Source organism: Eutrigla gurnardus (genome assembly GCF_963514095.1).
Source record: "Eutrigla gurnardus genome assembly, chromosome: 23".
Classification (NCBI taxonomy): domain Eukaryota; kingdom Metazoa; phylum Chordata; class Actinopteri; order Perciformes; family Triglidae; genus Eutrigla; species Eutrigla gurnardus.
In genome coordinates, this window is record NC_139934.1 from 12,124,793 (window position 1) to 12,151,024 (window position 26,232).

The window sequence follows — 26,232 nt, forward strand, 5'->3', positions numbered from 1 at the left end:
GTCTGTGGATTGGAGAGAAAATCACTCTGTTGGTTTTCTGTGTTAAGGACGTCCTCGGATGCGTCTTCGATCGTCTCTTTTTGAAAGCGGCGATGGAAGCAACATGTGTAGAAGGGAACGAGGAATTAAAATGATGTTTGTGTGTGTGTGCGAGGTGTTCTTGAGAGAGAACATAGCAGAGGGTTGATGGGTTGAAAGGACACGTGGAGGGTGAAGAAACCTGGAGTGAGTGAAAGAGAAAGGCCAGAGTGTGAAATTGCAGCCTTGTAGAGAGAAGCAGTGATGTCTGCTGGGGAGAAATGATGGATGTGTGGGCGAGGTAATGGAAGTAAAGTTCTACTGACTGTGCTGTACAGGAAGAACTCCTGGTGCAGTACAAGTCTCTATTCAAGCCCGACAGAAAGTGGTGGCCTTTAAAGCTTTCTTACAGCTACCATTCAAAAACGTTTTTTATTTTACCACGTTTAAACCCATTTTTAACCACATAAGCGCTGTGTCTCCTGGGACGGCACCGTCGGTCAGCACGACTAAATATCTCAACGATTATCGGGTGACCTTTATGGGTCCCCAGAGGATAAATCACAATCACATGGTGACCTCTGACCTTTTGCTTCTCGTGCTCCCATTAGGTTGACATTTGTGGTTTAATGTAAAATGTCTTGACAACTATCTGATGGATTGCTGTGAAATTTGGTCCCGACGTTAACTTTCCCCTCTGGATGAATTCTAATGACTTTCCACTGACTTTTCATCAAGCAGTACAGTTTGTCCAATACTTTTGGTTTATGAGCAAATACCTGCAAAACGGATGACGTTCCCATCAGCCTCAGCTGTACTTGGTGCTTACTGAACTTTTTCACTTGGTACACATCACTTCAATCGTTTTATTCTTAGCAAAATGTCAAGCAGACAGACTGACCAACACATCTTTGTTTTGACCAATCCTGCTGACTTTACCCATAACCACGCCAGAAAACACTTAGCACCATCTAGTGGACTGAAAAAGCAATTGTTACTAAAAGGTTTTATTTGTATAGTTTTATTTTATAAAACATCCATAATCTGCATCCGTGTATCGATGCATTTCAACGCAAAAAATGTTGATACGTTGCTGTATTTCAACTGAGTTCAATTATATCCTGCTCTTAATTAATTGATAAACACATGTAAGGTGTTACTCATCAAAAATGTGTTAAAAATTAATACAAATGAATGTATGTCAACTCAAATATCAACACTGACACCTACTTTTAATGAGTCCCTTTGGGACATGATTATTTACAGAAGTCTAATCCGACCGACTCATTAAATTCCTGTCTTTAGTTTCACATTTTAAATGAATCTGGGCCGGTCGCTCATTAACCAGATAGATAAAGTACCCAACAATGGAGGTGCATTTTTGACATACTTGTAACTTCTACAGCTGATGGCGTAAAGAAAGAATTATCCTTTTTTCACAGCACAAGGTAGATTTTAATGTTGTGTGTGTGTGTAGTGTGTGTGGTGTGTGTGGTTGTGAACATGTTGCTCTGGGAACAGGAACACTCAAGGGTATAAGTCTGTGTAGTCCTTGTGTTAGAGCTGGAGTTCTGCCCGTTTACAGCCAGATAACACGTGAAGTCAACAATTGACTGAGTTTGAGTTAGTTTAGTGTTTATTTTTATTTGAATTATTTTACTAGTTGTGCATATACCTCCTTATTTCTATGTATTCTGTCTTTGTGCTGCAACAGCTCTAGAATGTCCTCACTGGGAATCAATATGTTATCTTAGTGTATCTTGTCCTGTGTGACCAGATCAAGGATACTTAAATATTAACTGACTCAATCTATATCTGACACCGAAACAGCCATTAACTTGATGTCAATTATGTTCAAACCACTTGCTGTGAACGACATCCCTGTGAGCTCTCATTCACACTCACTCACCATTAAATTGACCTAATTTATGGTGGTGTAAACGACCTAATCCCTCTTTCATCCCACCATATTCCTCTTTCCTCTTCACCACTGTTGTTTTCTTCCAAGCTTCCAGTTTTTGTTAAGTGTTGCTCCAGAACGTCCTTGGCTTTCTTTTTATTTCCATCTACTACATATTGTGACCGGACTGTGCTTAGAGACCAGTGGAAAACTCCCCAAACATATGGCCGCTTTGCTCAGCGGGGCTGAACTGACCACGGAAACAGCAGAGTTACGCCGTAGATCCAGTAAAAATTCAGGGATTCCACTGCCATTTCTGCTGTGGCAGCACTGAACAACACTGTGGAAACTGGAGCATGAACTCGGAACATGAATTTAAGAGCATCACGTTTTCACCCAGGGAATGAGCCCTAAAAATAATTATAAGATATGGTTAGACTGGCAGGTGAAAGGTGACGTTTTAACTGAGTGAGACCAGAGACTGTTCAGTTAAAAATGATCCTTGTTGCTGTAAGTGATGTAATAAGAGTGGAGTCAGCAACCAGTCATGATAACTTATGGAACCATTTGGCCTTCTCTGCTCTGATTAATTGCAATTAATGCATGAAATTAACACAATATTAATAATGTAGTTGCGTCCATGTTTTAATAAGTGTACAACCACTAAGAAAGTCTTTCATGTTATGTTACTTGAAGGCCACCGTAGCTCTCCGACGCTTGGAGAGGGAGGGGTGAGAGTAGGGGCGGTCAGTTGACCCTTATTTCTACAGTTTTAGAGCTGTCCTCTTGCTCTGATTTCCTGTGTTGTGGATGCATCTCCAGGTAATTTGGGTCAAGCTCGTCTCTCATCTGTGATCCCAGTTGACCAATGGCTGACTTTAGGTCGGAAGTAATTGGCACAAAGGCCGATGCTTGTCAAAGCGTCTAGCCTAAACACAGTGTCGGTGCTTGGGATGCTGGCCATGGTTTCACTACATAGTAATTTTTTTATAGAAGCTTTTTAAACCGTAAACGGTGCTTCACTATGGTTTACTGTATGTTTTATACCCCCAAACGATGGCAAATGCGTATCATTAAAAATGCTGGGAACCACAGGAAGTTTAGTTTCTTTTGATTAGATTTCCATCCTGGGAACCGGCAGCTGCAGTGAAAGATAATTGAGGTTGTGGCACACTGCTGTCGACGTTTAACGCCTCCACTTGGAGGTGAGTCAGTTCTATAAATTGACACATCGAGCTACAGGAGAAAAAAAAAACATACATCTGTGTCCATTCTCTCGTTTGGGGGTGTTTCTGTTTGAAAATCAGCCAATCGATGTCCTGACTCGCAAACCTGAGTTTGCGAGTCCAAGTTGCTGTTTGAAAATGCAAATTGGTGTCACAGGTGACACCGGGTTAAATAAATGAGACAAATGCACTTGCGGACAGGAATTGAACAAGCCCATTAAAAGCTACTTTGCTCTCAGACGATACACAATAAGTCTTGTTCTGCCATATTAAAAGCTGATGGAACCAAATTAAAAGAAAAAATATGATTTGTACTAACATGGTCCTCGTCAAAAATGTGTCATCTACATTACTTGATGTTGTCATCAAGTTGTGTGGTGAATTTAAAAATGGGCCGACTCCACCGGCCATAGATTTAGCACATGGTTCTACAGTGTTTTATATTATATTCCCGCCCTGGTCAACATTTGTGACGTAACGCTAAGATGATGATGATGACGATATGTGGAGCCTCGAGCATGCAGGATGTTTGAGCAGCGCAAACGGAGCGAAAACGGGAGCCGGAGCCAAATCCAACAGTGGATTTGTGGATTTGTGTACTTTGCGTGTGTAATTCAGGATTTATAATCCCAGTCTCGTGCTGCTGCCCGTCACTGCATCCCGGCCAGGGACTCGAACACCACCTCCGTGCTCTCAACCGCTGGATTATGTCTTCTCCTGGCTTTGTTTTCCCTCACTGTCATACATCTGTCAGAAAGCCCTCCAGGCCGAGAGTGGCTTTGGACAAATGACAGCTGGGATTTGGGAGGAGGAAGTGGAGCGTTTATAGTTTCACAATTCTAACTCTCTGCTATCGTTAAAGTGGACACTGTTACTACTTTGCTAGGTATATTTTCCACATGAGGGATATGATTTCAGCTCTATATTAATGCAAGAATAAATGAAAGTGAAGAGCGCCATATTGAGTTTGCTGAGGTCAAGGTGCGCTGGGTGAACATAACAGCATGGTCCCAGCTCGGCTAGCACAACCTCCCTGCACATATGCTCCTGATGTATCGTCTTTCATGGCCACAAATGCAGAAAATATGACATTTCTAGGATTTTCCTTCACACATATGTCTGACGCACACGCACATTCGCTCAGGATGATAGTGTGATCACTTTCCACTTTAATCCCATCGACTGAATCAGATTAGAGCGCTCTCCAATGTAACTTTGGCATCAGGCCGTGTGTGTGTGTGTGTGTGTGTGTGTGTGTGTGTGTGTGTGTGTGTGTGTGTGTGTGTGTGTGTGTGTGTGTGTGTGTGTGTGTGTGTGTGTGTGTGTGTGTGTGTGTGTGTGTGTGTGTGTGTGTGTGTGTGTGTGTGTGTGTGTGTGTGTGTGTGTGTGTGTGTGTGTGTGTGTGTGTGTGTGTGTGTGTGTGTGTGTGTGTGTGTGTGTGTGTGTGTGTGTGTGTGTGTGTGTGTGTGTGTGTGTGTGTGTGTGTGTGTGTGTGTGTGTGTGTGTGTGTGTGTGTGTGTGTGTGTGTGTGTGTGTGTGTGTCGTCCCTGTACAGTCCCAAAATACAACCTAAGCCACCCCGAAACTAATGGATACAATTTTACAAACTGCCGTGACACTGTGTTGCAATATGCAACATTCAGACTATTAATACAGCAGCAAACAACTTTTATTTATCTAAAGGCACAGTGGAGTAATGTCTACCTGAGCAGGGAATGAAGTCGCTGTCCCTCTGTGTGTGTTGTTATTGGAGCTTCTACGTTCTTTGTTTACGTAGCCGGACAGGCAGCATGTGATTCAATGCATGTTCCAAGCATGCGAGCAGATCTACACCGCTGTTTACGTCGTAACTCCCACAGTTAACTCTGTCGGCACATTTGTCGCGTGCGCTGTTAGCGCTGTTAGCCATGAGCCGCATCGGCATGTTGACAGCCCGCTAAGAGGGTCCCTTTTTTTAGTAAATTTTTTTTCTTTGAAAGCTTTACTTTAATCGGTTTTGTTGAGAAGAAGTGCAAACATCGGAAGGGTTCATTTAAAAACCCCAAAATCCAGACAAGTGATTTTGTTGCATTATACAAAGTCAAATGTAGAGTACAGACAGCCTGAGTCTTTAAACACTCGGTAATGACTTGTAAGCCTTGGACAATTAGGGCAGGTCAGACGGGGTTAAAATTAATGGAACTTTGTAACAGAGTCCCCATTCAGTGCAGCAGAGAGAGGGCAAGCCAACAAGTTGACTCATTAAACAAACGCCGCCGTCTGTGACTCATGGAATACCTCCGGAGCTGATGAGAGAGATGGTGGAAAACCCAGCGGGTCAGACCCAGTTGAGGATGCTCAGTTTGGGGGAAAGAGATTCAATGTGACCCTCTGAACCTGCTGCCTCTTATATGGAAGTCTGCGTCTCAAAAACGGTTCTACAGCTGCATACCTAATGAGCAGCCTGTGTTGCAAATATCTGCCTAATATACATTCACAGGTGAATTAGACATTAATTATTCATTACATTATTACATAGTAAACAATCCTTTTAAAAGTTTAGGGCTACACAAATTAGAAAGAAAAAGAAGACTATTGAGTTGAGCTTATGGTAAGCCTTTATTTGGCAATATCACATTTGTTCAAGAGGGGAAAAAAAGAATAAAAGATTGCTTTGACCTCAGGGGACAGACTTGACGCCAAGAGGTGACGAAATAAGTGCAATTGGTAGTGAAACATCTGTAAAAGACATAATGGCTGATGGTGACTGAGAGCGGCCAACCACAGAAGAAGCGGTGAGCAATTTGCCTAATTGCAGCATTATGTTATTTTAACTGTTGAAAATGTCCATGAGAGGTTGATTAGCAGTCATGTTATAATGAAACGGAACGGCTCTGTCTCGAGCTGCAGGCGCTCAGTGATGGAGGAACAATTCTTACGTAGAAGCTGTTGGATGTTTTTGGAGGAAATATTTATATGTTGTTAGTAATAAGTGAGCTGATGGGTACAGGGGGCGAATGAGATCAAAGGTTACGAATGCCTGAAATGATGAAAACAGAAAAGGAAAAGGAAAAAAAGATGGAGGGAAGAGATGAAAGCGAGAGATGTGAGGGTGTGTGGGTGGCGGTGGATAAAGGTCACCGGCGGGGGATCTTCTCACAGCCATCGCCGTTTCACAGACGGGTCGTTTGTTGCGTACTCATACCCAACAGGTTAGCATCCGCCACCATGTGGAATACGCTGGATTTATTATTTATTATTGGATTCTTGATCTTAAGCTTATTTTCGTAATGCCTGGATGAGTGCGTTACTAACTACCCGTCCTCTCCAGCTGTATGTTTGCAGGCAGAAATGTGTTTTTCTGTTTCGTAAGAGTTCCTGAAGAAACACATTGGAATGTGGTATCACACTCGATTGTTGACATTTTGGGGCAGTTAATCCAACTGCTGTTGTTAAAGCAGACGTGTGTAAACTTGCAGAGACTTAAAAGAAATCCAGGACTGTGTGACACTGTTTATGTACATGCATATTATTATATTATATTCCACTATTATTCTGAATATGACAATAAGCCTTTATATGTGTAATGTATGTATTCATTTGGATATTGTGACTTATTCTGAGGGGAGCATTTTCAGTTTATCACATGTGATATGTTGATATCAGGTTCTTTGCATATTCAGAATGAGTCTCTATGAAGATTTTTGCGGCACTTTGTGACACACAGCCTCGTTCCTGTTAACGCCCAGCGTTTGTTTTACGCAAACCAGCTAGCCGACAGTTTGTAAAGATGGATTCGTGCCCAGATGGTGTTTGGATATGCACAAATATCACAACACTGACCTCTTCATGAAGGTGTTTTAAAGGAATGAAAGAGGGAAGCTGCAGTCCAACGTGTCCACTCCGACTGGAAAACTTTGAAAAAACATATTATGATGCAATAAAATGGTACAAGCAGCTGCTGTTGTTGCGCTTTTCCATTTTTTGATGTAATCAATGACATGTCTGGGCATTTGAGCTTCTCAAATGATCGTATGTCTTGTTTTTAATGCAGCCTATGTGATGGTTCAGGGGGAACTTCATTCTGTTATCCTTGACATTTTAATGAATATGTCAGGTTAATCAAACTGTAAAATCAGACAGTTGAGTAGTTGGGACCAGAGGGTGTTTGGCATTCTGCCTGATAAATGAACTTCGGTGATTATTTGATTATTAAAATAGGTGCAGATTCATTTAATAGTTTCACTGTGATGGTGATACCAAGATTGAATTAATTTGTGCACCTCACCGTTTCACTGTGGACTCTCAGCCTCACACGGATTGTCCCTGTTGTTGGAATGTTCTCACCAAGATCACCTGTGCTGATGTGGACATGCTACTACAGGTACAAGAGATAAGATGAAATGTGTAATGTTCCCATGAATTCAAATCCCAAAACACATTACAGGTAGCAGGATGTTACTGTGGAGTCACTGTGAATAAAAGATAAACAGTAGACTGGTCATTTTTTAGTTGGTCTTCTGATTAAACTGGCTGCTTTTTTTTGTGTTCAACCAATGCCGCTCTCTAAAGTAGTTTTCAGGTGGCATTAATAGATCTCCAATAGGTTAGGCTAAGTCCCGCCCCCTTCCTTTTTGGACATACAATCAAGCAATGTTTCCAGGTTGTATTTTTCTAGTAATTGAAATTGATTACCTTTTTTAAGACTTTGTTCCTTGATAATTATCAAAGAAAAAGTCGGTGTTCTCTTGATTCTTGTTGCCAGGCTTTAGTTGTGAACCTTTTCGAATTCTCCTCTTATCTGTTTTTATCTCGGAGCCAGCCTCTTGCTCTTTTCCAGCCACAGATTAGAGGAAGGACGGGGGATTTAAGGGATGGCCCTTTTCAGTGGGCACTCAGCCTGAGAGGAAGGAGAGAGGGATTTTCAATTTCTATGCTCCACTATCAGCACAGGCTGTCAATGATGTCCTGGGCAGATATCTCCCTGTTCAACAGAGTTAGAGTGTGAAACATGTTTGATATTTTTATGATTTTAAATTAATTTGAGAAGTCTAACCCAGATTAAGGTTAAAACCTTTACATTACGGTTTTAAAATTGTGTCGGCACAAAACATCTTCCATGTTTGTTGTCTTTTAGCCTTCCCCGTTGATTACATTTCAAACAGCGGAGTGTTTACCCAACAAGTGGGTCTGACTGTATAATCATGAAATAATTATTCTGATGGATAAATTAATTCTAAGTAAAATTGTATGTTGCACATTATAGTTTGGTGGCTTATAATAGGTTTTGGGGAGGAGATGCCCAACAGGAACCTGGATTGTGCATCGTGCAGTTTGCATTATTATTCATACTATCTGTAAAGGTTACGAGTGCCGTCAAACATCAGTACTTTTCAGGTAACACCCAGAATGTTACTGAGGCTCTGAGTCTTGAAAGCTGTGAAGTACCTAAAGCTAGTTTTAAATTGTTGATCTTGCCAATTTTAGATAGTAATTCCATATTGAGTTGTTGTTGAGGTCATCTTATTCTTATGGGTTATCAAAAAAGTATTTAATTTGAACATATTCATGTAGTTCATATATAAAATAGTATTTTTACATGTACAGAAAATGTGGATGTCCTCAAAGTAATCATCAAATCCGTAAAAAAATGAATTTCTCCACAAAGAATCACTACAATAAATATTGTGTTTACAAGAGATGTAAAAACACGACGGGCCAAAGGAAAGTCTGACATTGAATCAGCATGAAAACGGCACAAGTCTAGTAAAGTCTTGAGCTAGTAGTAAAAACCGAGGTAACCATGATGCATCTGGGTTACTCTGGAGGCTCGGCCAGCTCCAGCTTCTCAGCGTTCACCTGACGAGGTTTCCCTCCAACAACTGTCCCACTGCCAACGCCGTCTGGCTGGAAGACTCCCACTTTAGCATTTATGTTCTGCATGTGCCAAGACGCACCCTAATGAGACGGCATTACTGGGTCTAGACTTAAAACGATTACTTGATCACAGGGGAAATAATCGGCACCTATTTTGATAATCATTGAATAGTTTGTCAATCCTCTAAACACCTAGTTTTACTGTCAGCTGGTGTGACGGATGGATGGACTTTATGAATCTCAAATTAGAAAATGATGTGTTTATAGCAGCCGCTTATCCGAAAGTGCTCCAAACAACGTGATGGTAAAGATGTCCAAATTGTCCCTCAATGGATATTGAAATGCTATGATGCTGTAATTCATTTGCTTTTTGTTGCTGTATGTAGAAAACCAAAAATTTCAGATAGAACGTGAGTCATTTATATTATAAACTCAGAAGAACACTTCATCAGGACGTCCTTGGTTGCCTTTGAAATATTAAATTGTCCATGTAAATATATTCATTGGTGGGATAATTTACCTATTTGCTTTCGCCCACTCGGGCCCTTCAGCGCCGTCCGTCCCTCATCTTCACTCCTTTCAGAGCAGAACCATGTAAGTTTAAAGACAGAACAGCCCTCAATGGGGAGGGGCTTATTGAGATGTGACAAAAAGGAACATTTCCTGTAAACATCTGGTTGCTTGGAAGGAATGTACTGTAATCGGGTCGAAGTGGAAAAGCTGTGTGTGGCTCATGGCGCAGTCGAAGGAAGCTTCCTTCCTCCTCTTTTTATTCATGGCAGCGTGAACAATAAGCCTGATATGACACACCAGAAATGTGAAAGCCTTCTCTGCTCTCCACCTGCGCTCTTCTCCTCTCCCAGCTGGTCGTCATTCCTTTCACATCTGCCTATTTTCAGCTCACACGTCGCTTCCATTCAACAGATAAACAGTTGTCCACTTCAAATACCTTAATGCTCCGTGCAGGTTATTCCTGGTGGACAGAGTCTCTCTCTCTCTCTCTCTCTCTCGCTCTCTCGCTCTCTCGCTCTCTCGCTCTCTCGCTCTCTCTCTCTCGCTCTCTCGCTCTCTCGCTCTCTCGCTCTCTCTCTCTCGCTCTCTCTCTCTCTCTCTCTCTCTTGCTCTCTACAATGACTTAGTTCCTGAGGGACTAGTGACCAACATTTTTTTCCAGGCTATTATTTTTGAGTAGCCTTACAGCATAAGTTAAGTCAAAAGTTATGATTGTATAATGTATTGCCTTATTTTTTCAGAATTACTTCATTATTTAGCAGTAATAATAAGGAAAATGTGTAGTTTGTAACACTCAGTATTTTGTGAAAATGTTTATTTTAACATCACATCAAAAAGAAACACGAGCAACAATTGATATGAAAACACAACTATATATCAACAACGAACACTTGGAACTAATATATCAAATGTAAAGATCTATTAAACATTAAAACACGTCAGTATTACCTAGGTTTAAAGAGAAAATATAGTCTTGGTCATTTGAAACCCAGAATTAAAAATATTTATAACATTAATAAATCCTACTTATTTCTAAATATAAGAAAATCTTTAAAAACATTTTTTTTTACAGTTTTTACTGTTTTAAAGACTCCACTTCTCGTTCTTTTTACAGTGTTTACTATCCCATGCTCTTATAATAGCATGGGATAGTAATGCTATATATAATACAATATATATATTGTATATGTAGTTTTGCACACCGTTAGTCTTGCGTCGTCATGTCTGATGGTTTAACAGCAGGACTTCCATACAGAAACATGTGGCCATCAGAGCTTCGCCGAGTGCTTGTGTGAGGCTGTGAGCTCAGATGATGAGCTGTTGACAGCTGAAGGTGAAAAACTGTTGAAGAGCTGTTAAAACCGTTTTACACCTCACAAGATGAGGCGTCCAGGGCAGGAGGCTCTACAACAGGAGATTAAAACCACCCAGAGCATCATTGGTACCCATCTACAGAGCATCTGTGGTATTGGTGACAAGAGGTGCCTGCGAAGAGCCCAAAAGATATTAAAAGACAAAAACCCACCCAGCCGCAGCCTGTTCACCCTGCTGCCGTCTGGCAAGACACACAAGTATCAGCTGCTGTAGCACCAGACTTCAGAGCAGCTTCCTCAGGCTGTTAGACTCCTAAATTCATCCTCCAGCCTAAATGTGTAGTTTTTGTGTCTATTTTTATTTTGCAGCAAAAATTTGGAGTGCAAGCTGAGTTTTATTTGTGCAGCCCTTTTGTTCAACGACGGCAAATAAACCTTGCACCTCGCAGACTGAACAATTCTATTTATTGCCATTCCTCTGAATACCAATTCAGAGATATTGTCCACAGTTCTGTGAGGAAGAACATGATAATGATAGTCTCGGCACTTAATCACTCACTCAGTCATTACTGGAACAAAGCACCTTTTCATCATAAGCATATCTGCTACACTTCAGTCGATCAAGACTGAGTGATGAATTAGTGTGTGACACTCGAGCTGGAGCTTAAAGAGGAACTAAACCCCAGGGTTTTGGCAGAAGTGGCCCCAGTTATGTATATCATTGGCTCATTTTCTATAACAAGTGTAGCATTACAATCACAGCACAGCTCAGACCTGTTCCCTCTTTTCTGTAGACTTGAAATCCAGCCATTAGCATTACAAAATCTGGTGAATAACTGTTATTTAGTCATTATCTGGTAATGGGAATGTGCTTTCGGACACTATGACTCATTCAATTGTACAGTTTCACTCCATTAATGGCCTGATTCATTGATGATGGTTGGTGACTAAAGCTGCCTCCATATATGTCACCTGGCTCCAGATCAGCCCACAAGCAATTAAATTGCAAGAGCTGTGTTTCAGTAGACGGCAGTCGCTATAAATTCAATATATTCCATTTATGTTATATTTTATTGCAGCCATTGTAATGGGCCTCTTGGATATAAAGTAAGCGGACTCACTGAAGAGAGGTTTTCTAGTAACGGCGAGCAGAGGTAAAAAGAGAAGAGGAAAAAAGCTGCATTATCAAACATGCAAATTATAAAAAAAACAAACCAATGAAATTACTTAAAATGTATGAACATTAATAAATATTGTATTTATGTTAAAGGTCACTTTTGAATGATTTTAACTCGAGATAATGTAGAAAAACAAAGATCTTCTATTCGGTGCAGTTCACCTTCATTTAGAGGTTTAGGTTGTATTTCAGGCCGTTCCAGGAGGACGGTGAAAACAGTCAGAAGGCTCGACTGTCAAATGTGACACTATGATGGACGTGATGCTGAGTGATCATGACGCCATCTGAACGTGTGGCTGGCGGTGATGCCGCGCTGACAGCAGTTTCCCTTGGCAGAGCCACCTGCCTGCCAACAGCTGACCTGTCACGTCTCTTTCCTCCTCCTGCGGTCAAACGGTGAAAGCTGCTTGATCGGAGAACATGGAGCTCAGCATATTGTAATCTGACAGGGTGTTTCTGCTAACACGGCTTTACGTCCCTTTTTGCCTGATCAACATAATCAACTGTGGATTATCAACTGTGGTCGCTGACGGACGTTCATGATCATTTCCTTGTCTCGCTCTGAACTTCTTAACTTGCAGACTTTGATTCAGACTTAAAGTTATAATCCTAGATTATGTTTTTTCATTATTTTAAACCTGGCCAGTTGTTGCTCCATAATGGTCGGTTGTCGCAAAGAAATTCTGCTTTCAATTATAACAAATCACAAATGTATATGCCTCTAAATATGTTTTTTATTTTTTTTTAAACCCCTTACATCAGCAACACATCTGAAGCAATACAATGATTGCTTTCACATAACTTTGTACTTAACAGTCAGGCAGACATGGCAGGGGAATGAAGGATGAGGCTTAAATAGAAGCTCCCTCCCACACAAACCTTCAGCACAGATTTTGCCATACGGAGAAAGCTTGCTGCCGCTTTTAAATGCGTTTCTTTTCCCCCGCTTCGGTTTGGCACAAATGGAAGGATGATATCATTAATTTGGTGGTCAAGGGTCGATACTGCATAGCATCATTTTCCATTTTCCATGGCAATATTGTGTCAATACACAGATGCCAATTATCAATCTTTTATATTAAATCAATTACACGTTTTTTTTTTCTCTGGTGTGGTCACGGGTAAAGATCGAGTGTCTTTCAGTCTGCAATTAAAGTGATTATGTGAAATGAACAGAGGGAAAACTTCACCTTGTTAGATAAAACAGTTTTGACAAAACTATATAATTTGCAGTTGGAAAGGTAATGGATCGCAATATATGTTGCAAAACTCGGCATAAAAACGATACTAATGTGTTCATGGGGTTGAGACTTGGACTCTCCTCGACCCACATGGTTCTGGTTTAGGAGGAGTCACTCAACCACCGTGCTGAAGATGCTAGTTTGGTCCTTTTTAGCCCTTTAGAGCGCCTGCATGTTTGAAGAAAACTATTGATATTTGGTGCCAGCGTACCAATAACATATCGGAAAGGAAGTAAAACAATTTGTTACCATATCAATATTTTCATTTTCATCTATGGCTCCTTTTATAGTGACCAGTGTGTGAATGGGTGAATGCTCAAATTTCTCTTTATGATTCGTAGCGTTTGGACTCCACTGCTAGTCGTTACTGTAGAACCTCAGTGAGTCCACGATTTGCCGTAAGCCGCCATTTATACTGTCGCGGCCCGCGATAATGGTGCACATAAAAATGGCCGCCACTGACCCCTCCTGTTTTACTTTTGTGGTTCTCTCCTTTTCACCTCAGCTCGACTCCCCTCCATTAGCATATGCACAGATAACACACACACAAAGGCTCTTGCCCTGATGAAGAATCCTGGCTAGCTATGACTAATTGCATTTTGTCAGGGCCCTATTATTACAGGGCTTCCAATTACACCCACAGAGTCTCCACTGCGACCGCAGCTCCACCAGTCAATAAAGCCTTGATGATAATGATTGCTAATGCCCATTGTCCGCTCCAGCAGCAGAATAGCGCTGTGGGACAGCTGTGCTACCCCTCTGTGGCGCATCTCCAGTGAGGATGGCCGCATTGTCAGTGGAAAGCATGATTACAAGTTATTATCGTGTTCTTGAGTCTTTGTGCTCAGGTTGTTCTCAGGATGTAGGTTGGCTCCCTGCCAAGATCAGCATAGCGATGCTGGAACAAGTTTTGATCACCGTGTCCTCTGACTAGAGTCTAGTTTTGCCAGTCAAGAATACCGGTTGTAGATGGAGTTTAGAAAACTGGTTTTTGAGTGCCTTCTTTGGGTTCTCCCCCTCCAAGCACCCTTATAATGCGTTTACTTTTCAGCACGAAATCGTTTCTGTTTTCCCTGCTTGCTTGTGCTTCTCAGGGGTGAACATCAGGAGGTTTTTGAAAACTGTATACGACTACCACTGAATACTGTTAAACGGAAGTGTGGAGCATCTGTGGATACCATTTAATTTACAATGGCATCACCTGAATGTGTTTTTAAGGTGCATGTGAAGGTAGCTGTTGGGGGGAATAAAGAATAAAGGGGAAAAGCATTAGTGTGGTATGCTGTGGTGGCTTTCTGTTCTGCTGTTTTTCTTTCTTTTTTTATATCACATTCACCCTCTTGGTCTCCTGGCACCAAACTCAATTACTCACCTATTACTTTCATAACATCAGGTGAAAATGGTGAGGATTGACAGGTCTTTTCTTATGCCGACTCTATGCTCAAGGTCGGAAAAAGGCCTCTTTCCTCTAGTTTAAAATGGGGCTTTGTCAGGACAGCCTGATAATTTACCGTGAGATGAGTAATGCATGTGTGGGAACCATTGAGAGATACTTTTTTTTGAAGTACGTGAACGGTCGGTTATTGGATTTGGACCCAGACGTGCAACTTACTGTGGAGGCAGCTCGTTTGATCAGTCGGCCACATTGAAAATAGCCGCTGTCCTCATTTGAATCGTTCTGATGGCGACGTTCTGAAGCTCATCTAGGTTTTATAAATGGGCCAGCTCCTGTGCGAGACACACCAAGGACTTGGGTTTCTGATTGAGAAACCTCAGGGCCTTGAATGGAGTGTCGAGCTATCTCTTTTCATAAGTCGCTTAGAGCTTCTAATAGTGTTGGGAAATTAAATACATCATAATTCCCTTTCTAATATCTATTTGATGTTTCTGTATAAAAAAACATATTTTTTGCCCTAGTTTTGATACTCATTTTAGACTTAGTTTTATATATTACTAATTACAATAACTAATAGTTTATATAATTGGAACACTGTCACTTATAACAGTAACAAAAACGTTTCTAAGTGAAGTAGCTCTAAATTTAAAATAAACCTCCAGTGAGGAAGGTGGAGCACGGCGAGGAAAACACCAGTTGCCTGTAGTCGCGGCGAGGATGGAGATGGCGAGCGAGCACTACCCGTGCCGCTAATCTTGTTATGTCACAGATTAGCGGCGTGCAACGGGTGGTGAGCATGCCGTGGAGAAGGGGAGGGACGTTGACGTTCACCCAGTGGCCAGGAGGCTTACAGCTGCTGTAAAAGCACATCCCATTGGTCTGAGTGGGATTAGGAGCTTGTGAAACGAGCTGCGATTGGAGACGGTGCGATCGCATCTGGTTGGAACTAAAATGAGATTAGGAGGGAGGAAATGCTCGTCCCATTGGTGCTTGGATTGGAGAAGCAGCATTTTGATTGCATGCAACTTTGCATAGGCAATGAGCACTACATCTATTTTAATAGATACAGTGTCAAACACAGGAAAAAGCTTGAGGAAATGAAACCAGTGTAGTGATGCATCCCTCTAACTCACCATGTAAACACAAACACGTCTTCCTTCCCTTTCTTTTTCAGTCTGCACCCATCATTTGCACAGCTCCCCCTAGTTGATACACTGCAGCATTACAGGCCTAAATTAACTTAAATGGTCTTAGAAATACCATTATTTATAATGACTATTTCAGTGCTTTTTTAAATTTGAAAAGTACTTTATATGGAACAGAACATATAAAGCAAACAATTAAATAAACAACAAAGCCATTAAGTAGATGCAGATCAAAACATCACATGACAAATGTACCAGAAACTCAAAGACATACTGTGTGCATCATTATCAAACAAAATACACGGGATATGAACCATAAATACAAGGTGAATTTCAACTAACATTGAAGCTGTTTCCTGTATCTGATATTATGATTTGATTAAATTCTTGATTCCTAAATATCAATTTATGTATTTTCTCCAAACTGAATGTGCATATTTGCAATAACACCATGCAGTGTGATGATGATATTTAAGGTGGAATCTCCCAGCCTTTATTAGTGCATCTTGTGCACAATTGAGCTCCACTCACACTTAATCTCAATCTCCATAGAAAAGCGTCTCCTGGCTGTGTGAAGCCCATTTATAATCCAGAATGGTGAATAACAATGCGTTAAAAGGAGCTGTTTAAATATTCAACGGTCTTTTGGGTAACTTACTCTCCATTAATTCAACGTCCTCAGAGCCTCATTTGAATAACACATCAGCTGAATTGGAGATGACCCCACGGACGCCTCTTTAATGTCTGAGCTGCTCACTGCTTTGTACTCCATTATAAATCCTGTTTGTGTTATAATTGCCATAGTGTTAGATGATTTTTGATTAATCAACCCGTCAACCTTTTCACTGAGTAACCTTGATGTTTTTTAAGGGTTTTTTATAAAATGTGGTTAACCATTTGATTGGATTAAGTATGTTCTTCTTCAGGTTCATCTCTTGGCTGCTGTATCTGGTAGTGACTTGAACTTTACTGCACAGTGTGTGGTTGTTATTATAGGGAATCTCTGGAGAGACGATTGAAGATTTTAAGGAATAAGCAGAGAGATGTGACAGATTTGTTGTCCTTTTGTGTCCACAGATCACCAGAAGTTGGAGCGAGAGGCCAGGATCTGCCGCCTGCTCAAGCACCCCAACATCGGTAACTATACTCCCATTGTATTGACTGTATCTCTTTCTGTCCTCCCGTGGTGTCGTAAGGAGAGTTATGTTTAATGCATATCCATAGCTTTCAAAACACAAAGGTCAGCCCTGCCGAGGGATTCATAGATGTATAGAACAACCGTGAAATATTCATGCTGTGTGCCCGGTTCACATATATTCTTCCTGAGTGCTTTTCACAACATGCTACATTTCCATGAAGCCGGAGTGAATCTCCCCTGATCCTTTTCTTTGCTTACACAATAGCATTTTGATCATCAAGCATATTTAAAATTGAACATTCTGCTCGCACATGAACACATGCACACCCATGTTGTATCACTTTGGGGGGCATTGCAATGTCAGTTAATTTTGTTCAAACATCCCAAATTTGACGAACAATATATGACGCCTTCTTGGCTGACGAGATAGAGCTCCCTCTGGCCCTCTTGACATTCCCGAAACTTCCCCATCTGGCTGTCTGGCCTCCCATCGTCGCCTCGTCGTCGAGGATGATGCCTGACAGAGCAGAAGGTCGATACCGCCCCTGACTGGGACGCCAGTCTTTACAGCGTCCTCCCCTCCGCCTCCAGGTGCTGTTGGTTGGTGGCCGCCTGCCCGTGGTGTATGGCCGTGTCTTAATTGATCCTGCAGACACATGCACAAACAAACAACTAGCTCAAACCACGGTTCTCATTATAGCCTCTCCTCACGGTGTCTCTGTGTGCTCGGGGTCGGCCGCCTGCTGTGGAGAATAAAAGCTTGTCAATCACCCAGATCAGCTGCATCAATCAGCTGATGCTGCTCCTGTGAGCCGCCTCCACACACCTCCCTCTCTCCTGCAGCCAGATGCTGCACCACGCCCACCTCCACAATAGATCCCTCACACGTCAATAAGGCAGAGGAGCTAATGGAGAAGTCGGAGAGTCTCTACGGGGGGATCTTTTCATCCATAATCTCATGCTCTGACTGCTTGTCTCTTTTCTTGAGCACTGAAATTGGAATGAGCTTTCAACGGAAGCTCCTTACTTCACATCTGTTTAGTCTTACTCATTCACAGTACAATCAGTCACTCACTGTTGGGTGAATATGTAGAAGCTGACGTAAGAGACCAAACACAAATCATTCATCGACTATTTTTGACCAAATATTCTGTTTTCTGCATCCTACTAAGCATCCTATTCCACTATTGTTCCTGTTGACACGCAGTCTGTTTCAAAGCCTCCAGGTGGTTTCTTGTCATCCCTCGTCTATGTATGTCGTGTTCCAGTAGCCCATTTATGCTCAAGGTGCCCTGGTTCCCCAACACCTCCACGGAATGACTCATATTTAAGGTTTCACTCAGATAGCAAATGGCAGATGGCATCAATCTCAAGGGTCTTGTCTATAAGGGTCCACACTGGATTTCCTTGCCACGCCCCAACAGGGTATTAATTGGTCTTGACCAGTTTTCCCCAGAGGTGCAGCGTCTTTTCAGCTGACAGCCGTGGTTGCATCTGGTTGCTATGATACAGAAGTAGAGTACTTGCCTTGGATGAAGGAGATGCTGAGAAAACATCTCTGAGTGCGATCGATTGGTTCAAGAACTGAAAGCATGCGGAGGTCAGAGCATAATAGATGCTCATTGGTTCCCTGTGGGCTACCAGGTGCTCGGGGGCGCCATGTGGGTAACTAGTGAGCCTTTCATATTTTTGACATTAGTGCCAGCTTGAATTTGGTGCTGCTCTTTGTGAACGGGTAGAGATACGATCGTTGTTAATCCACATATTTTATGATCGTGGACCGTATTTGAAACTGAACCAGTTTCTTTAACCGTGTCTGGTCTATGATGCTCCATACAAAAAGGATGATAAGGATCTATTTATGTCCACAGCTGGAGCCTGTTGGAGAGAATGAAAGTGAATATTGTTAATAATTAATATTTGTATAAATCGGCTGTGATGCAGAAGGTGCAGTTTGACCAGTATCTATGTTTTGAAGGACTATTAACAGTCATTACATTTGGACTTTTGACTGACTGTGCAAACATTTAACAGCCTATCATGTCAACCAATACCTTATCTACATTCATGTGGATATTTAAATATGGTTTCATGGCAACTTCCGTCTACAAACAGGGAAGTTTGTATAAATCCTGAAAAAATGTCGTAACCTCAGTAGAATAAAGATTTGACTTTAAAAGACAACTGATACCCGAGTTATTACCTGAGTTTAATCAAAGACATACTGAAAAATTGGTGTGATGTAAGCCACTCCGGAAATGGACTTTTTTATGCTTGGAGTGGCAGCAGAGAGTCGGGTTAAGAGTAGCTAGTGGGTGAGGTGTCAGCAGGCTTAATTGTGAATCACTACAAACACAGAAGGTCCTTGAGCACGTAGCCATAAATAAGTCGTGGACAGACAGAGTTGCTCACTCATGCACACACCTGCAACCAATCCTTCCCTCTCCACATGTAAAGTTTTGATTTTGTTGTTTATTTGTGCGCAGACAACATCCCCAGTCTGTATCCCTCAAGTGCGATTTGCAACATGATTATAGTTTTATTCGTACTGCCAGTGTGGCGGGTTGCCTGATGCGGCTGAGTGGCATAAAACATAATTGAATAACCTTTTTCTTCTGTCGCTCACAGTGCGGCTCCACGACAGCATATCAGAGGAAGGATTCCACTATCTGGTGTTTGACTTGTAAGTGCAAGATTTTTTATTTTTCACATTTTATGCACATTTCCGACACTAACAGGAAACACTGCATGATTAAACGCGTGCCACATTCGCACTCTGCCACAGCTGCCAATCAGATGCTGCTTATTTATGAATGCCTACATACCTGTAAGAGTCATCAGACTCGTTTACATCCTATATATCCCATTTGTTGATGAAGAAATCACTTCTTCGCTATTGTAACCATTATATCTTCGGCTTCCTCTGTAACAGTAAAATCTCTCCCTCCTTCTCTTCACCCTCCATAACTTACCATCTCCTCCTGCCTCCTGTCTATTGTCAGCCAAATGCAGGAAATGACTTCAAATGCTTACCAAATGCTAATAATCTGACTAAGGGCAATAAACAAGAATAGCAGGTCTTCTTTTCTTGGCTAAAAGACAACTCACTGTGAAAACTTTCCTGGAAGGATTACAGGGCAAACGAGCCATGAAAGGAGGAGGGAGTGAATAGATTATGTCTCAAAGGTTTTTTAACTATATTTATTGGGGAAGTCAAAGCATCATAACAGATTGGGAGAACAAGCTGGATCAGATGAAACCAGAATACACTCCATGTTTGAGTCACTCAGCTGCTGAGCGATTGCCAACAGTGACACCAAAGTCATTAAATGCGTAATATGGAAATCCCGGAGGAATCATCAGAGCGGTGATGTTTTCCACAGGCCATGGAAACCCTCAAAATATCCTCCAAGTCGTTCTCCATGTTTTAAGTGAATTGACTGGCCTACGTTTTAAAAAAGTAACTAAATCCCAGAGTTTTGGCTGAAGTGCATCTAACCCGGGAATTCAAATAAATACCTCTACAAGGAGAAAAAGTCCCAGATATTTAAACATTGAAATAAAACCGTTAACAGCATCATGTCCCATTTAACCTCCATGATATAAACACGTGTTTGCACCTGATAAAAAGAACTGTCTCAACTTAACCTGAGGTTATCTAATGTACATTAACTTGTCCTTTTGAGGCGTCATGCAAAGAGCTTGATTATCACAGCACCTCCATTCTACTGTAGATATTCAAATCACCACTGCCCGCTCAGGAAATGCTCTCTGGCTTTTATCCATAACCTCATGGAAAGACATGGAAACCTCTTCCAGCTGAATAAACAATGTCCACATACCGTATGACCATATCTGCTGAAATGTATTGCAGTGATTTCCCTGTCCGGGCCCTCTTTTGACCCAGTTGGTCTGTGAAAAAACAGAATGTCTTCTGGGTGGGATTTGTTAGTGTGCAATGTTATCAAACCCTTTTATTTTCTCCTCCCTCTCCAGATGCAGAAATGAACATCTGTGATTTTACACGTCACTTCATTTTCTGTCCAACTTTCTCTTTCTCGTTGTCACTTCCTTCCTCTCTCCTCCAGAGTTACTGGTGGCGAGTTGTTTGAGGACATTGTTGCCAGGGAGTACTACAGCGAAGCCGATGCCAGGTCAGTGTTGTTTCCAGATTTACTGTGTAAATGTGATGTGAAACCCATTGTGTCTAGTTTGGCATCAAAGGCATATTAAAGCAGATACGCACTACAGACCAAAATCATGTGAACCATGACATTGCATGTTACCAGCGTGTATGTGAATTTTTATCATACACAAGAAAATACAATCCCTCCTTACTATGCAGTGCATACGTGTTTCCTGCTGTGCTGCCTTTAATATGTCTTTTATAGTCAAACCTGTCCTGCGTTTCTTGTTCCACCTTTGAATATGGATCTACTTTCCCCAATTTCACCCTGTGACTCTTAGAAATCCACTCAAAAAAAGAACCCTGTCCGATGGATTTTGTACAGCAAAGCAGCCTCACCCAGAGCATTTCTATTAAAGGTTCATTTAAAATCAGGTTTTAATCATTTTGAAGATTTTTTTTTTCTTCATTGAATTTTAACTTTCACTTGGCATGGCAGTGGCAGGATTTTTCAGCAAGAGTCGTAACTCTTTTCATGTCGCCTTCATGATTGTTTTTATTAAGGATCTGGATTCTGTTTTGTAGTGGATTTTATTGATTTGTAAATATATGTATATATATTTTTTTTAAATGACATCTGAAATGGCACCAAAGATGAAAAAAAATGCATGAGTCCTTTGTATTTTTTTTATTTATGTCTAATTTGATTGCTTAAAGAAACAGTTCAATAATGTGCTTTCTTTCCAAGAGTGATATCAAGCTGATATTTGTGTGTTAAAGGTATAATTAATTAATATGCAAAAATTTCATGAAAAACAATGTATACAGAGACAAAAATAATCTTTCTTTTGCTGTGTCCGGGACTTCTGGACATCAGCAAAGAGCGTTTTCGTCCGACATAGACGTGTAGCCTCCAGCCAATAAGCAGGGTGTTCAGTCCGTTCTCGTTCTCGGGTCAAACGACCACACTTTCTCACTTACCAAGGCTCACAGAGAGAGCAGGCAGGCCACAGCCAGATGAAGTGTGCCTTGGGCTGCATTCATTAAACATCCATCACCTTCCTTTGTGTGGAGGTGGGAATTAATTTGTTTGTGCAAATACGGCGTAACTGTCGTTAAGCATTAAAAAAGTAAAATTTTATTCTTGTGATTGACAGTGCCGGTCCCCGTCTTCAGTCTCTCTCCAGCTTGCTTGAATGCTGCGTTTACAAACGGCAACCGACAATGTGACTACATATTTCAGAATTTTTCAAAATTATTTTTTTCATCCTGGAAAACAAAATATGACGCATTCTTAAATCACCTAGCCAACCAATACCAACAAATAATGCCATGCCATCCATCCAGGAGTCAATCAGCAATTTTTAGTGGCACAGAGCTACAGAAGGTTGTTCCTTCAAGCCATCAAATTATATTTCTCCCAACATTACGTCCTGCCTGTCTATCCTGGTTCACTTGAAAATACGTCTGAAAGATCCTCTGGAAATGCTGTTTCAGTCTGTAAGTACTGATGTGGTTACCTTAGCTTAGCATAAAGACTGGAAGCAGAGGGAACCAGCTAGTCATATACCAACAGATGTACAACTCACAGATTAAGCTATCATTTTTGTACAGATTAACTGAAGGGTATACAATTTGTGGTTTTAGGGTGACAAAAGTGTTTCATTTCTTCGTCGTCTTCCAACAGCTGGGTGCGCTGACTCAGAATCTCAATCAGAATTGTAACTGTGAGGTTGCCAGGTTTGGGACCAAAACAAAACTGCATCTGAAAAACCTGCATTACAGCTGGAGATGCTGCATAAATAAATTGTTAATAGTTTCAGCACCTAAATCGCCCTGCTGGTCGCATCCCTCTGCTTCCAGCCTTTATGCTAAACTAGGCTAACATACATCCGACTCCAGCTCCGTACTTAGACGTGACATTGACATCGATCCTCCCGTCTCACTCTTGAAAAGAAAGCAAAAAATCATATTTTACCAGAATGTTGAACTATTCCTTTAAAACGTTTTCCTTTGTCAATCAGGTGTTGTAATTTCACGTGTGTTCTGTCAGCCTGTTCCTTTTTGTTTCCTGACATTTACCTGTTCTCCCTCTTCCTCTCCTCTTTTGCTTCTGGCCTGGTGTCTCTCTCCTCCACAGTCACTGCATACAGCAGATTCTAGAAAGTGTAAATCATTGCCACATGAATGGCATAGTGCACAGGGACCTTAAGGTTAGTAAGTGACGACAGTAACGGCTAAAAGACAACGGCCTGCCCACCTGTGGCACCTTGCTCGCTCCTCCACTGCCTGATCAATCGACCAATTAACCTTTCACTGAGCGCCGCCTCCTCCCAAACCACACCCCCTCCTCCACCAGTCACCCTCACACACCGCCACTTGACAGGAGTGCTTTAATATCCCGACTGCTGCAGGGCATTGTGGGTAGGTTGACTGGAGAGGAGGCGGTAGGTCGTGTAGTGTCAGGGGGGGTGCCTGTAGATCCCCATCATGGCCTGCCCCTCCTGTATGCCAGGGCACAAAGTGCATGTAGCATCTGTCCAAAACAGCCACTGAGAGGCTGTCACCTGAGAGAGGGGAGGAGGAAGAGGAGGAGGAGGAAGAATGAGTGGTGACTTTAGATACCTGTGTATATAAATGGATGATACTTTGTACTCCTAATTATCCTTCTACTGCAGTTTTGGGTTAATTATCCCAACCAAAAGCACCCCCGCTGTCACCAAGCAACATTACAGTATGTCAACGTAATGTAAATCAATTATTAGATCAATCAAACATTTCAAAGAGGCTGTGCGTCCGCCTACACAACACTTCAAAAATGGCATAAAAAGTAATGGAATAATAGTTGATTAAACATGGAACTTCACATTAATCTTCAAGTAAAAAATAATAATGAATAAATTACAAATGTTCATGGGTTGCAGTAATATGATATACCCTATACTTGAGCCTATTACTTTATGTGATTTCTTTGATATATAACTTCATATCTTCAACCATATATCACATTAAGCTGAGGTTAATAAGACTTTTCTTTTAGAACAGCCCCCCCGTCATGCATCAGTAACAGTTCAGGTGGAGAGCGGTACTGCAGCAGGTGAGACGACAACAGGCTTCCAAAACCAAAACACACAAAATCTCAGTCATTTTCGATTTGGTGCTTTGAAAGAACAAAACCTGCAAACTCTTCAACGCTGTTGACTAATTACTGAGAACCGGTAACAGGGACCCAGCACACCTTCCTCCAGCTCCTGTGTCTTCCTCCTCAGTCTCTCGGGCCCCAGCCTCCAGCCGGCCAGGAGCTAACACCACTTCTGTTTTGAGACTCGGGAAGAGAATTGGCCGTGTTGTCACATCAATAGACAAAGTTACAACAGCAAACATGAGTCGGTGACCGTGTAAAGATCTTGAACATTAAGTGGTCCATTTTGCCCCTCGTCATGGCTGCTGGTGAGGGTCACTTTGCCACATCGCTAACATGGCCAACAGCTCGCCGAGTGTCAAAGCGAGCTCACAGCCACAGACAGTGAGTGGTGGCTTGTCACTAACCCATGACCCCCTGGTGTTTGCATGCAGTCATTGCATTCAGCAGATCCTAGAGGCTGTGCTCCACTGCCACCAGATGGGCGTGGTCCACCGCGACCTCAAGGTAAGTCGACGCTGTGTAGATCTTTTCCTAACACAACATGGCTTCTCCCGTCCTCCGTATGTGTCGTCTTCTCTTCCACCTCTACGCTGATGCAACTCTGCTCTTCAAAATCACATTACACCTTAACTTTCCCACTTCCCTTGGGCTGTGTCTGAAATCACTCACTACTCACTCTACTGTATGTGGACCTGAGTTTTCTACAGTGCTTTTCTAGTCCGACTACTGTCAACATTCACCCGTTGACACATCCATACACTGATGGCACGGGGGAATTATTCTACCCTAAAGACAATCATGCATTGCACTGAAGAGAAAAATGACAAATACATGAAAATATCTTTCTTATCTTTCACAATAAAAGCTCTAGACCTATTGATGTACATAGATGTATCATTACACGGGGAGCAATGAATGAGTGAGTGCTTTTGGACACAACTTAAGAGACGTTGGCTTATATCTTCCAGAGTCATGTTTCCATATATTATCAGCTTCTCACTTACACTAAGCAGACACTTGCCTCTGCATTACTTATAGAAAGGTGTAAATATGCAGTCGTCCGGTTACAAGACTAATAATAAAAAATAATTTCTTTAGAAATGCAAAGAGTATTATTTATAGAGTAGGACATATGATAGGTTTGTTGAGCATCTGTGTTTCGATGTTTAGTGTTTTTAAGTAATCAGTCAATCTGAAAATGCATTAATGCACAAAAGAAGAAGAATAAAGCTTCTAATGGCCAAAAGCCACTGAAAACAGTTTTGCTACATACAGTTATCTTGCTGGATTTCTGAATTTATGTTCTCGCTAAATGCAACTTCCTCTGTTTCCAGTGGCAGGTTTAGGCATTTTGAGAGATACATACCTCCAGGAAGGTATATAACCTTCCAGTAATAAGAGTCAGTTGATGTACCCTAACAGCATCTTGTAACTGGGTCATAAAAGTGTTTATTTAAGGATATACATGGAATATGGCCTCATGGTTCACTTACTATGGCTATTTGGATGCCCTTAAGTGAGGTCAAATGTCTCATTATGGTGAAATGCTATCGAACCATTTGTGAACATGGCCTCCGTCTCTCATGTTGCTTTTTCTCTCTGTGGTTTGCTCCCTAAAGCTCTGATTTGCTACTCAAATGAAGCAGGTGTGTCTGTGGTTTGCTTGATACGCAGTGATAATGAGCTCCGTTTTTGCATTCGTCGACTGCGTCCTCTGATTGGCCGTTGCCAGGCAGCTGCCACGGCTCGGTGCAGAACCACAAAGGCAAAACAAATACAACCAACACAAATCATCGAGCTGCGGAGCAGAGGCACCATGGAAAACACTGTTTGCCAAATAGTGTGTGTATTCATGGGATTTCGTTTCTGAAGATAAGGGTTTTGAGGAGTCTTAAACACACAAACACCAAAATCCGCCCAGGAGTTTAATGCATAGCTGCTTTAAAAGAGTTCTTGTGAAGCTGATGAGTGCATTCTGTGAAATGCTATAAATTCTGCAGTAATAAACATGGAAAATCAACACATAGATAAAAGCTAA

General features: G+C 41.7%; 1 protein-coding gene across 14 annotated transcripts in view; it reads left to right on the plus strand.

The window, feature by feature from the left end:
- The window catches only part of camk2d1 (calcium/calmodulin-dependent protein kinase (CaM kinase) II delta 1), a gene marked incomplete at its 3' end in the record, with an annotated part of 57,751 nt that overhangs the window by 9,585 nt on the left and 21,934 nt on the right, over positions 1-26,232 (plus strand). For 8 of the 14 annotated variants that reach the window (XM_084002651.1, XM_084002643.1, XM_084002653.1 and 5 more), the window contains exons 3-6: positions 16,863-16,922; positions 19,552-19,606; positions 21,012-21,077; positions 24,626-24,698. In XM_084002651.1, the coding sequence (XP_083858777.1) occupies positions 16,863-16,922; positions 19,552-19,606; positions 21,012-21,077; positions 24,626-24,698 (254 nt within the window). Of the gene's footprint in view, positions 1-16,862; positions 16,923-19,551; positions 19,607-21,011; positions 21,078-23,189; positions 23,263-24,625; positions 24,699-26,232 lie in introns of all 14 variants that reach the window. The other 6 variants (XM_084002649.1, XM_084002646.1, XM_084002645.1 and 3 more) reach the window with 1 other exon arrangement.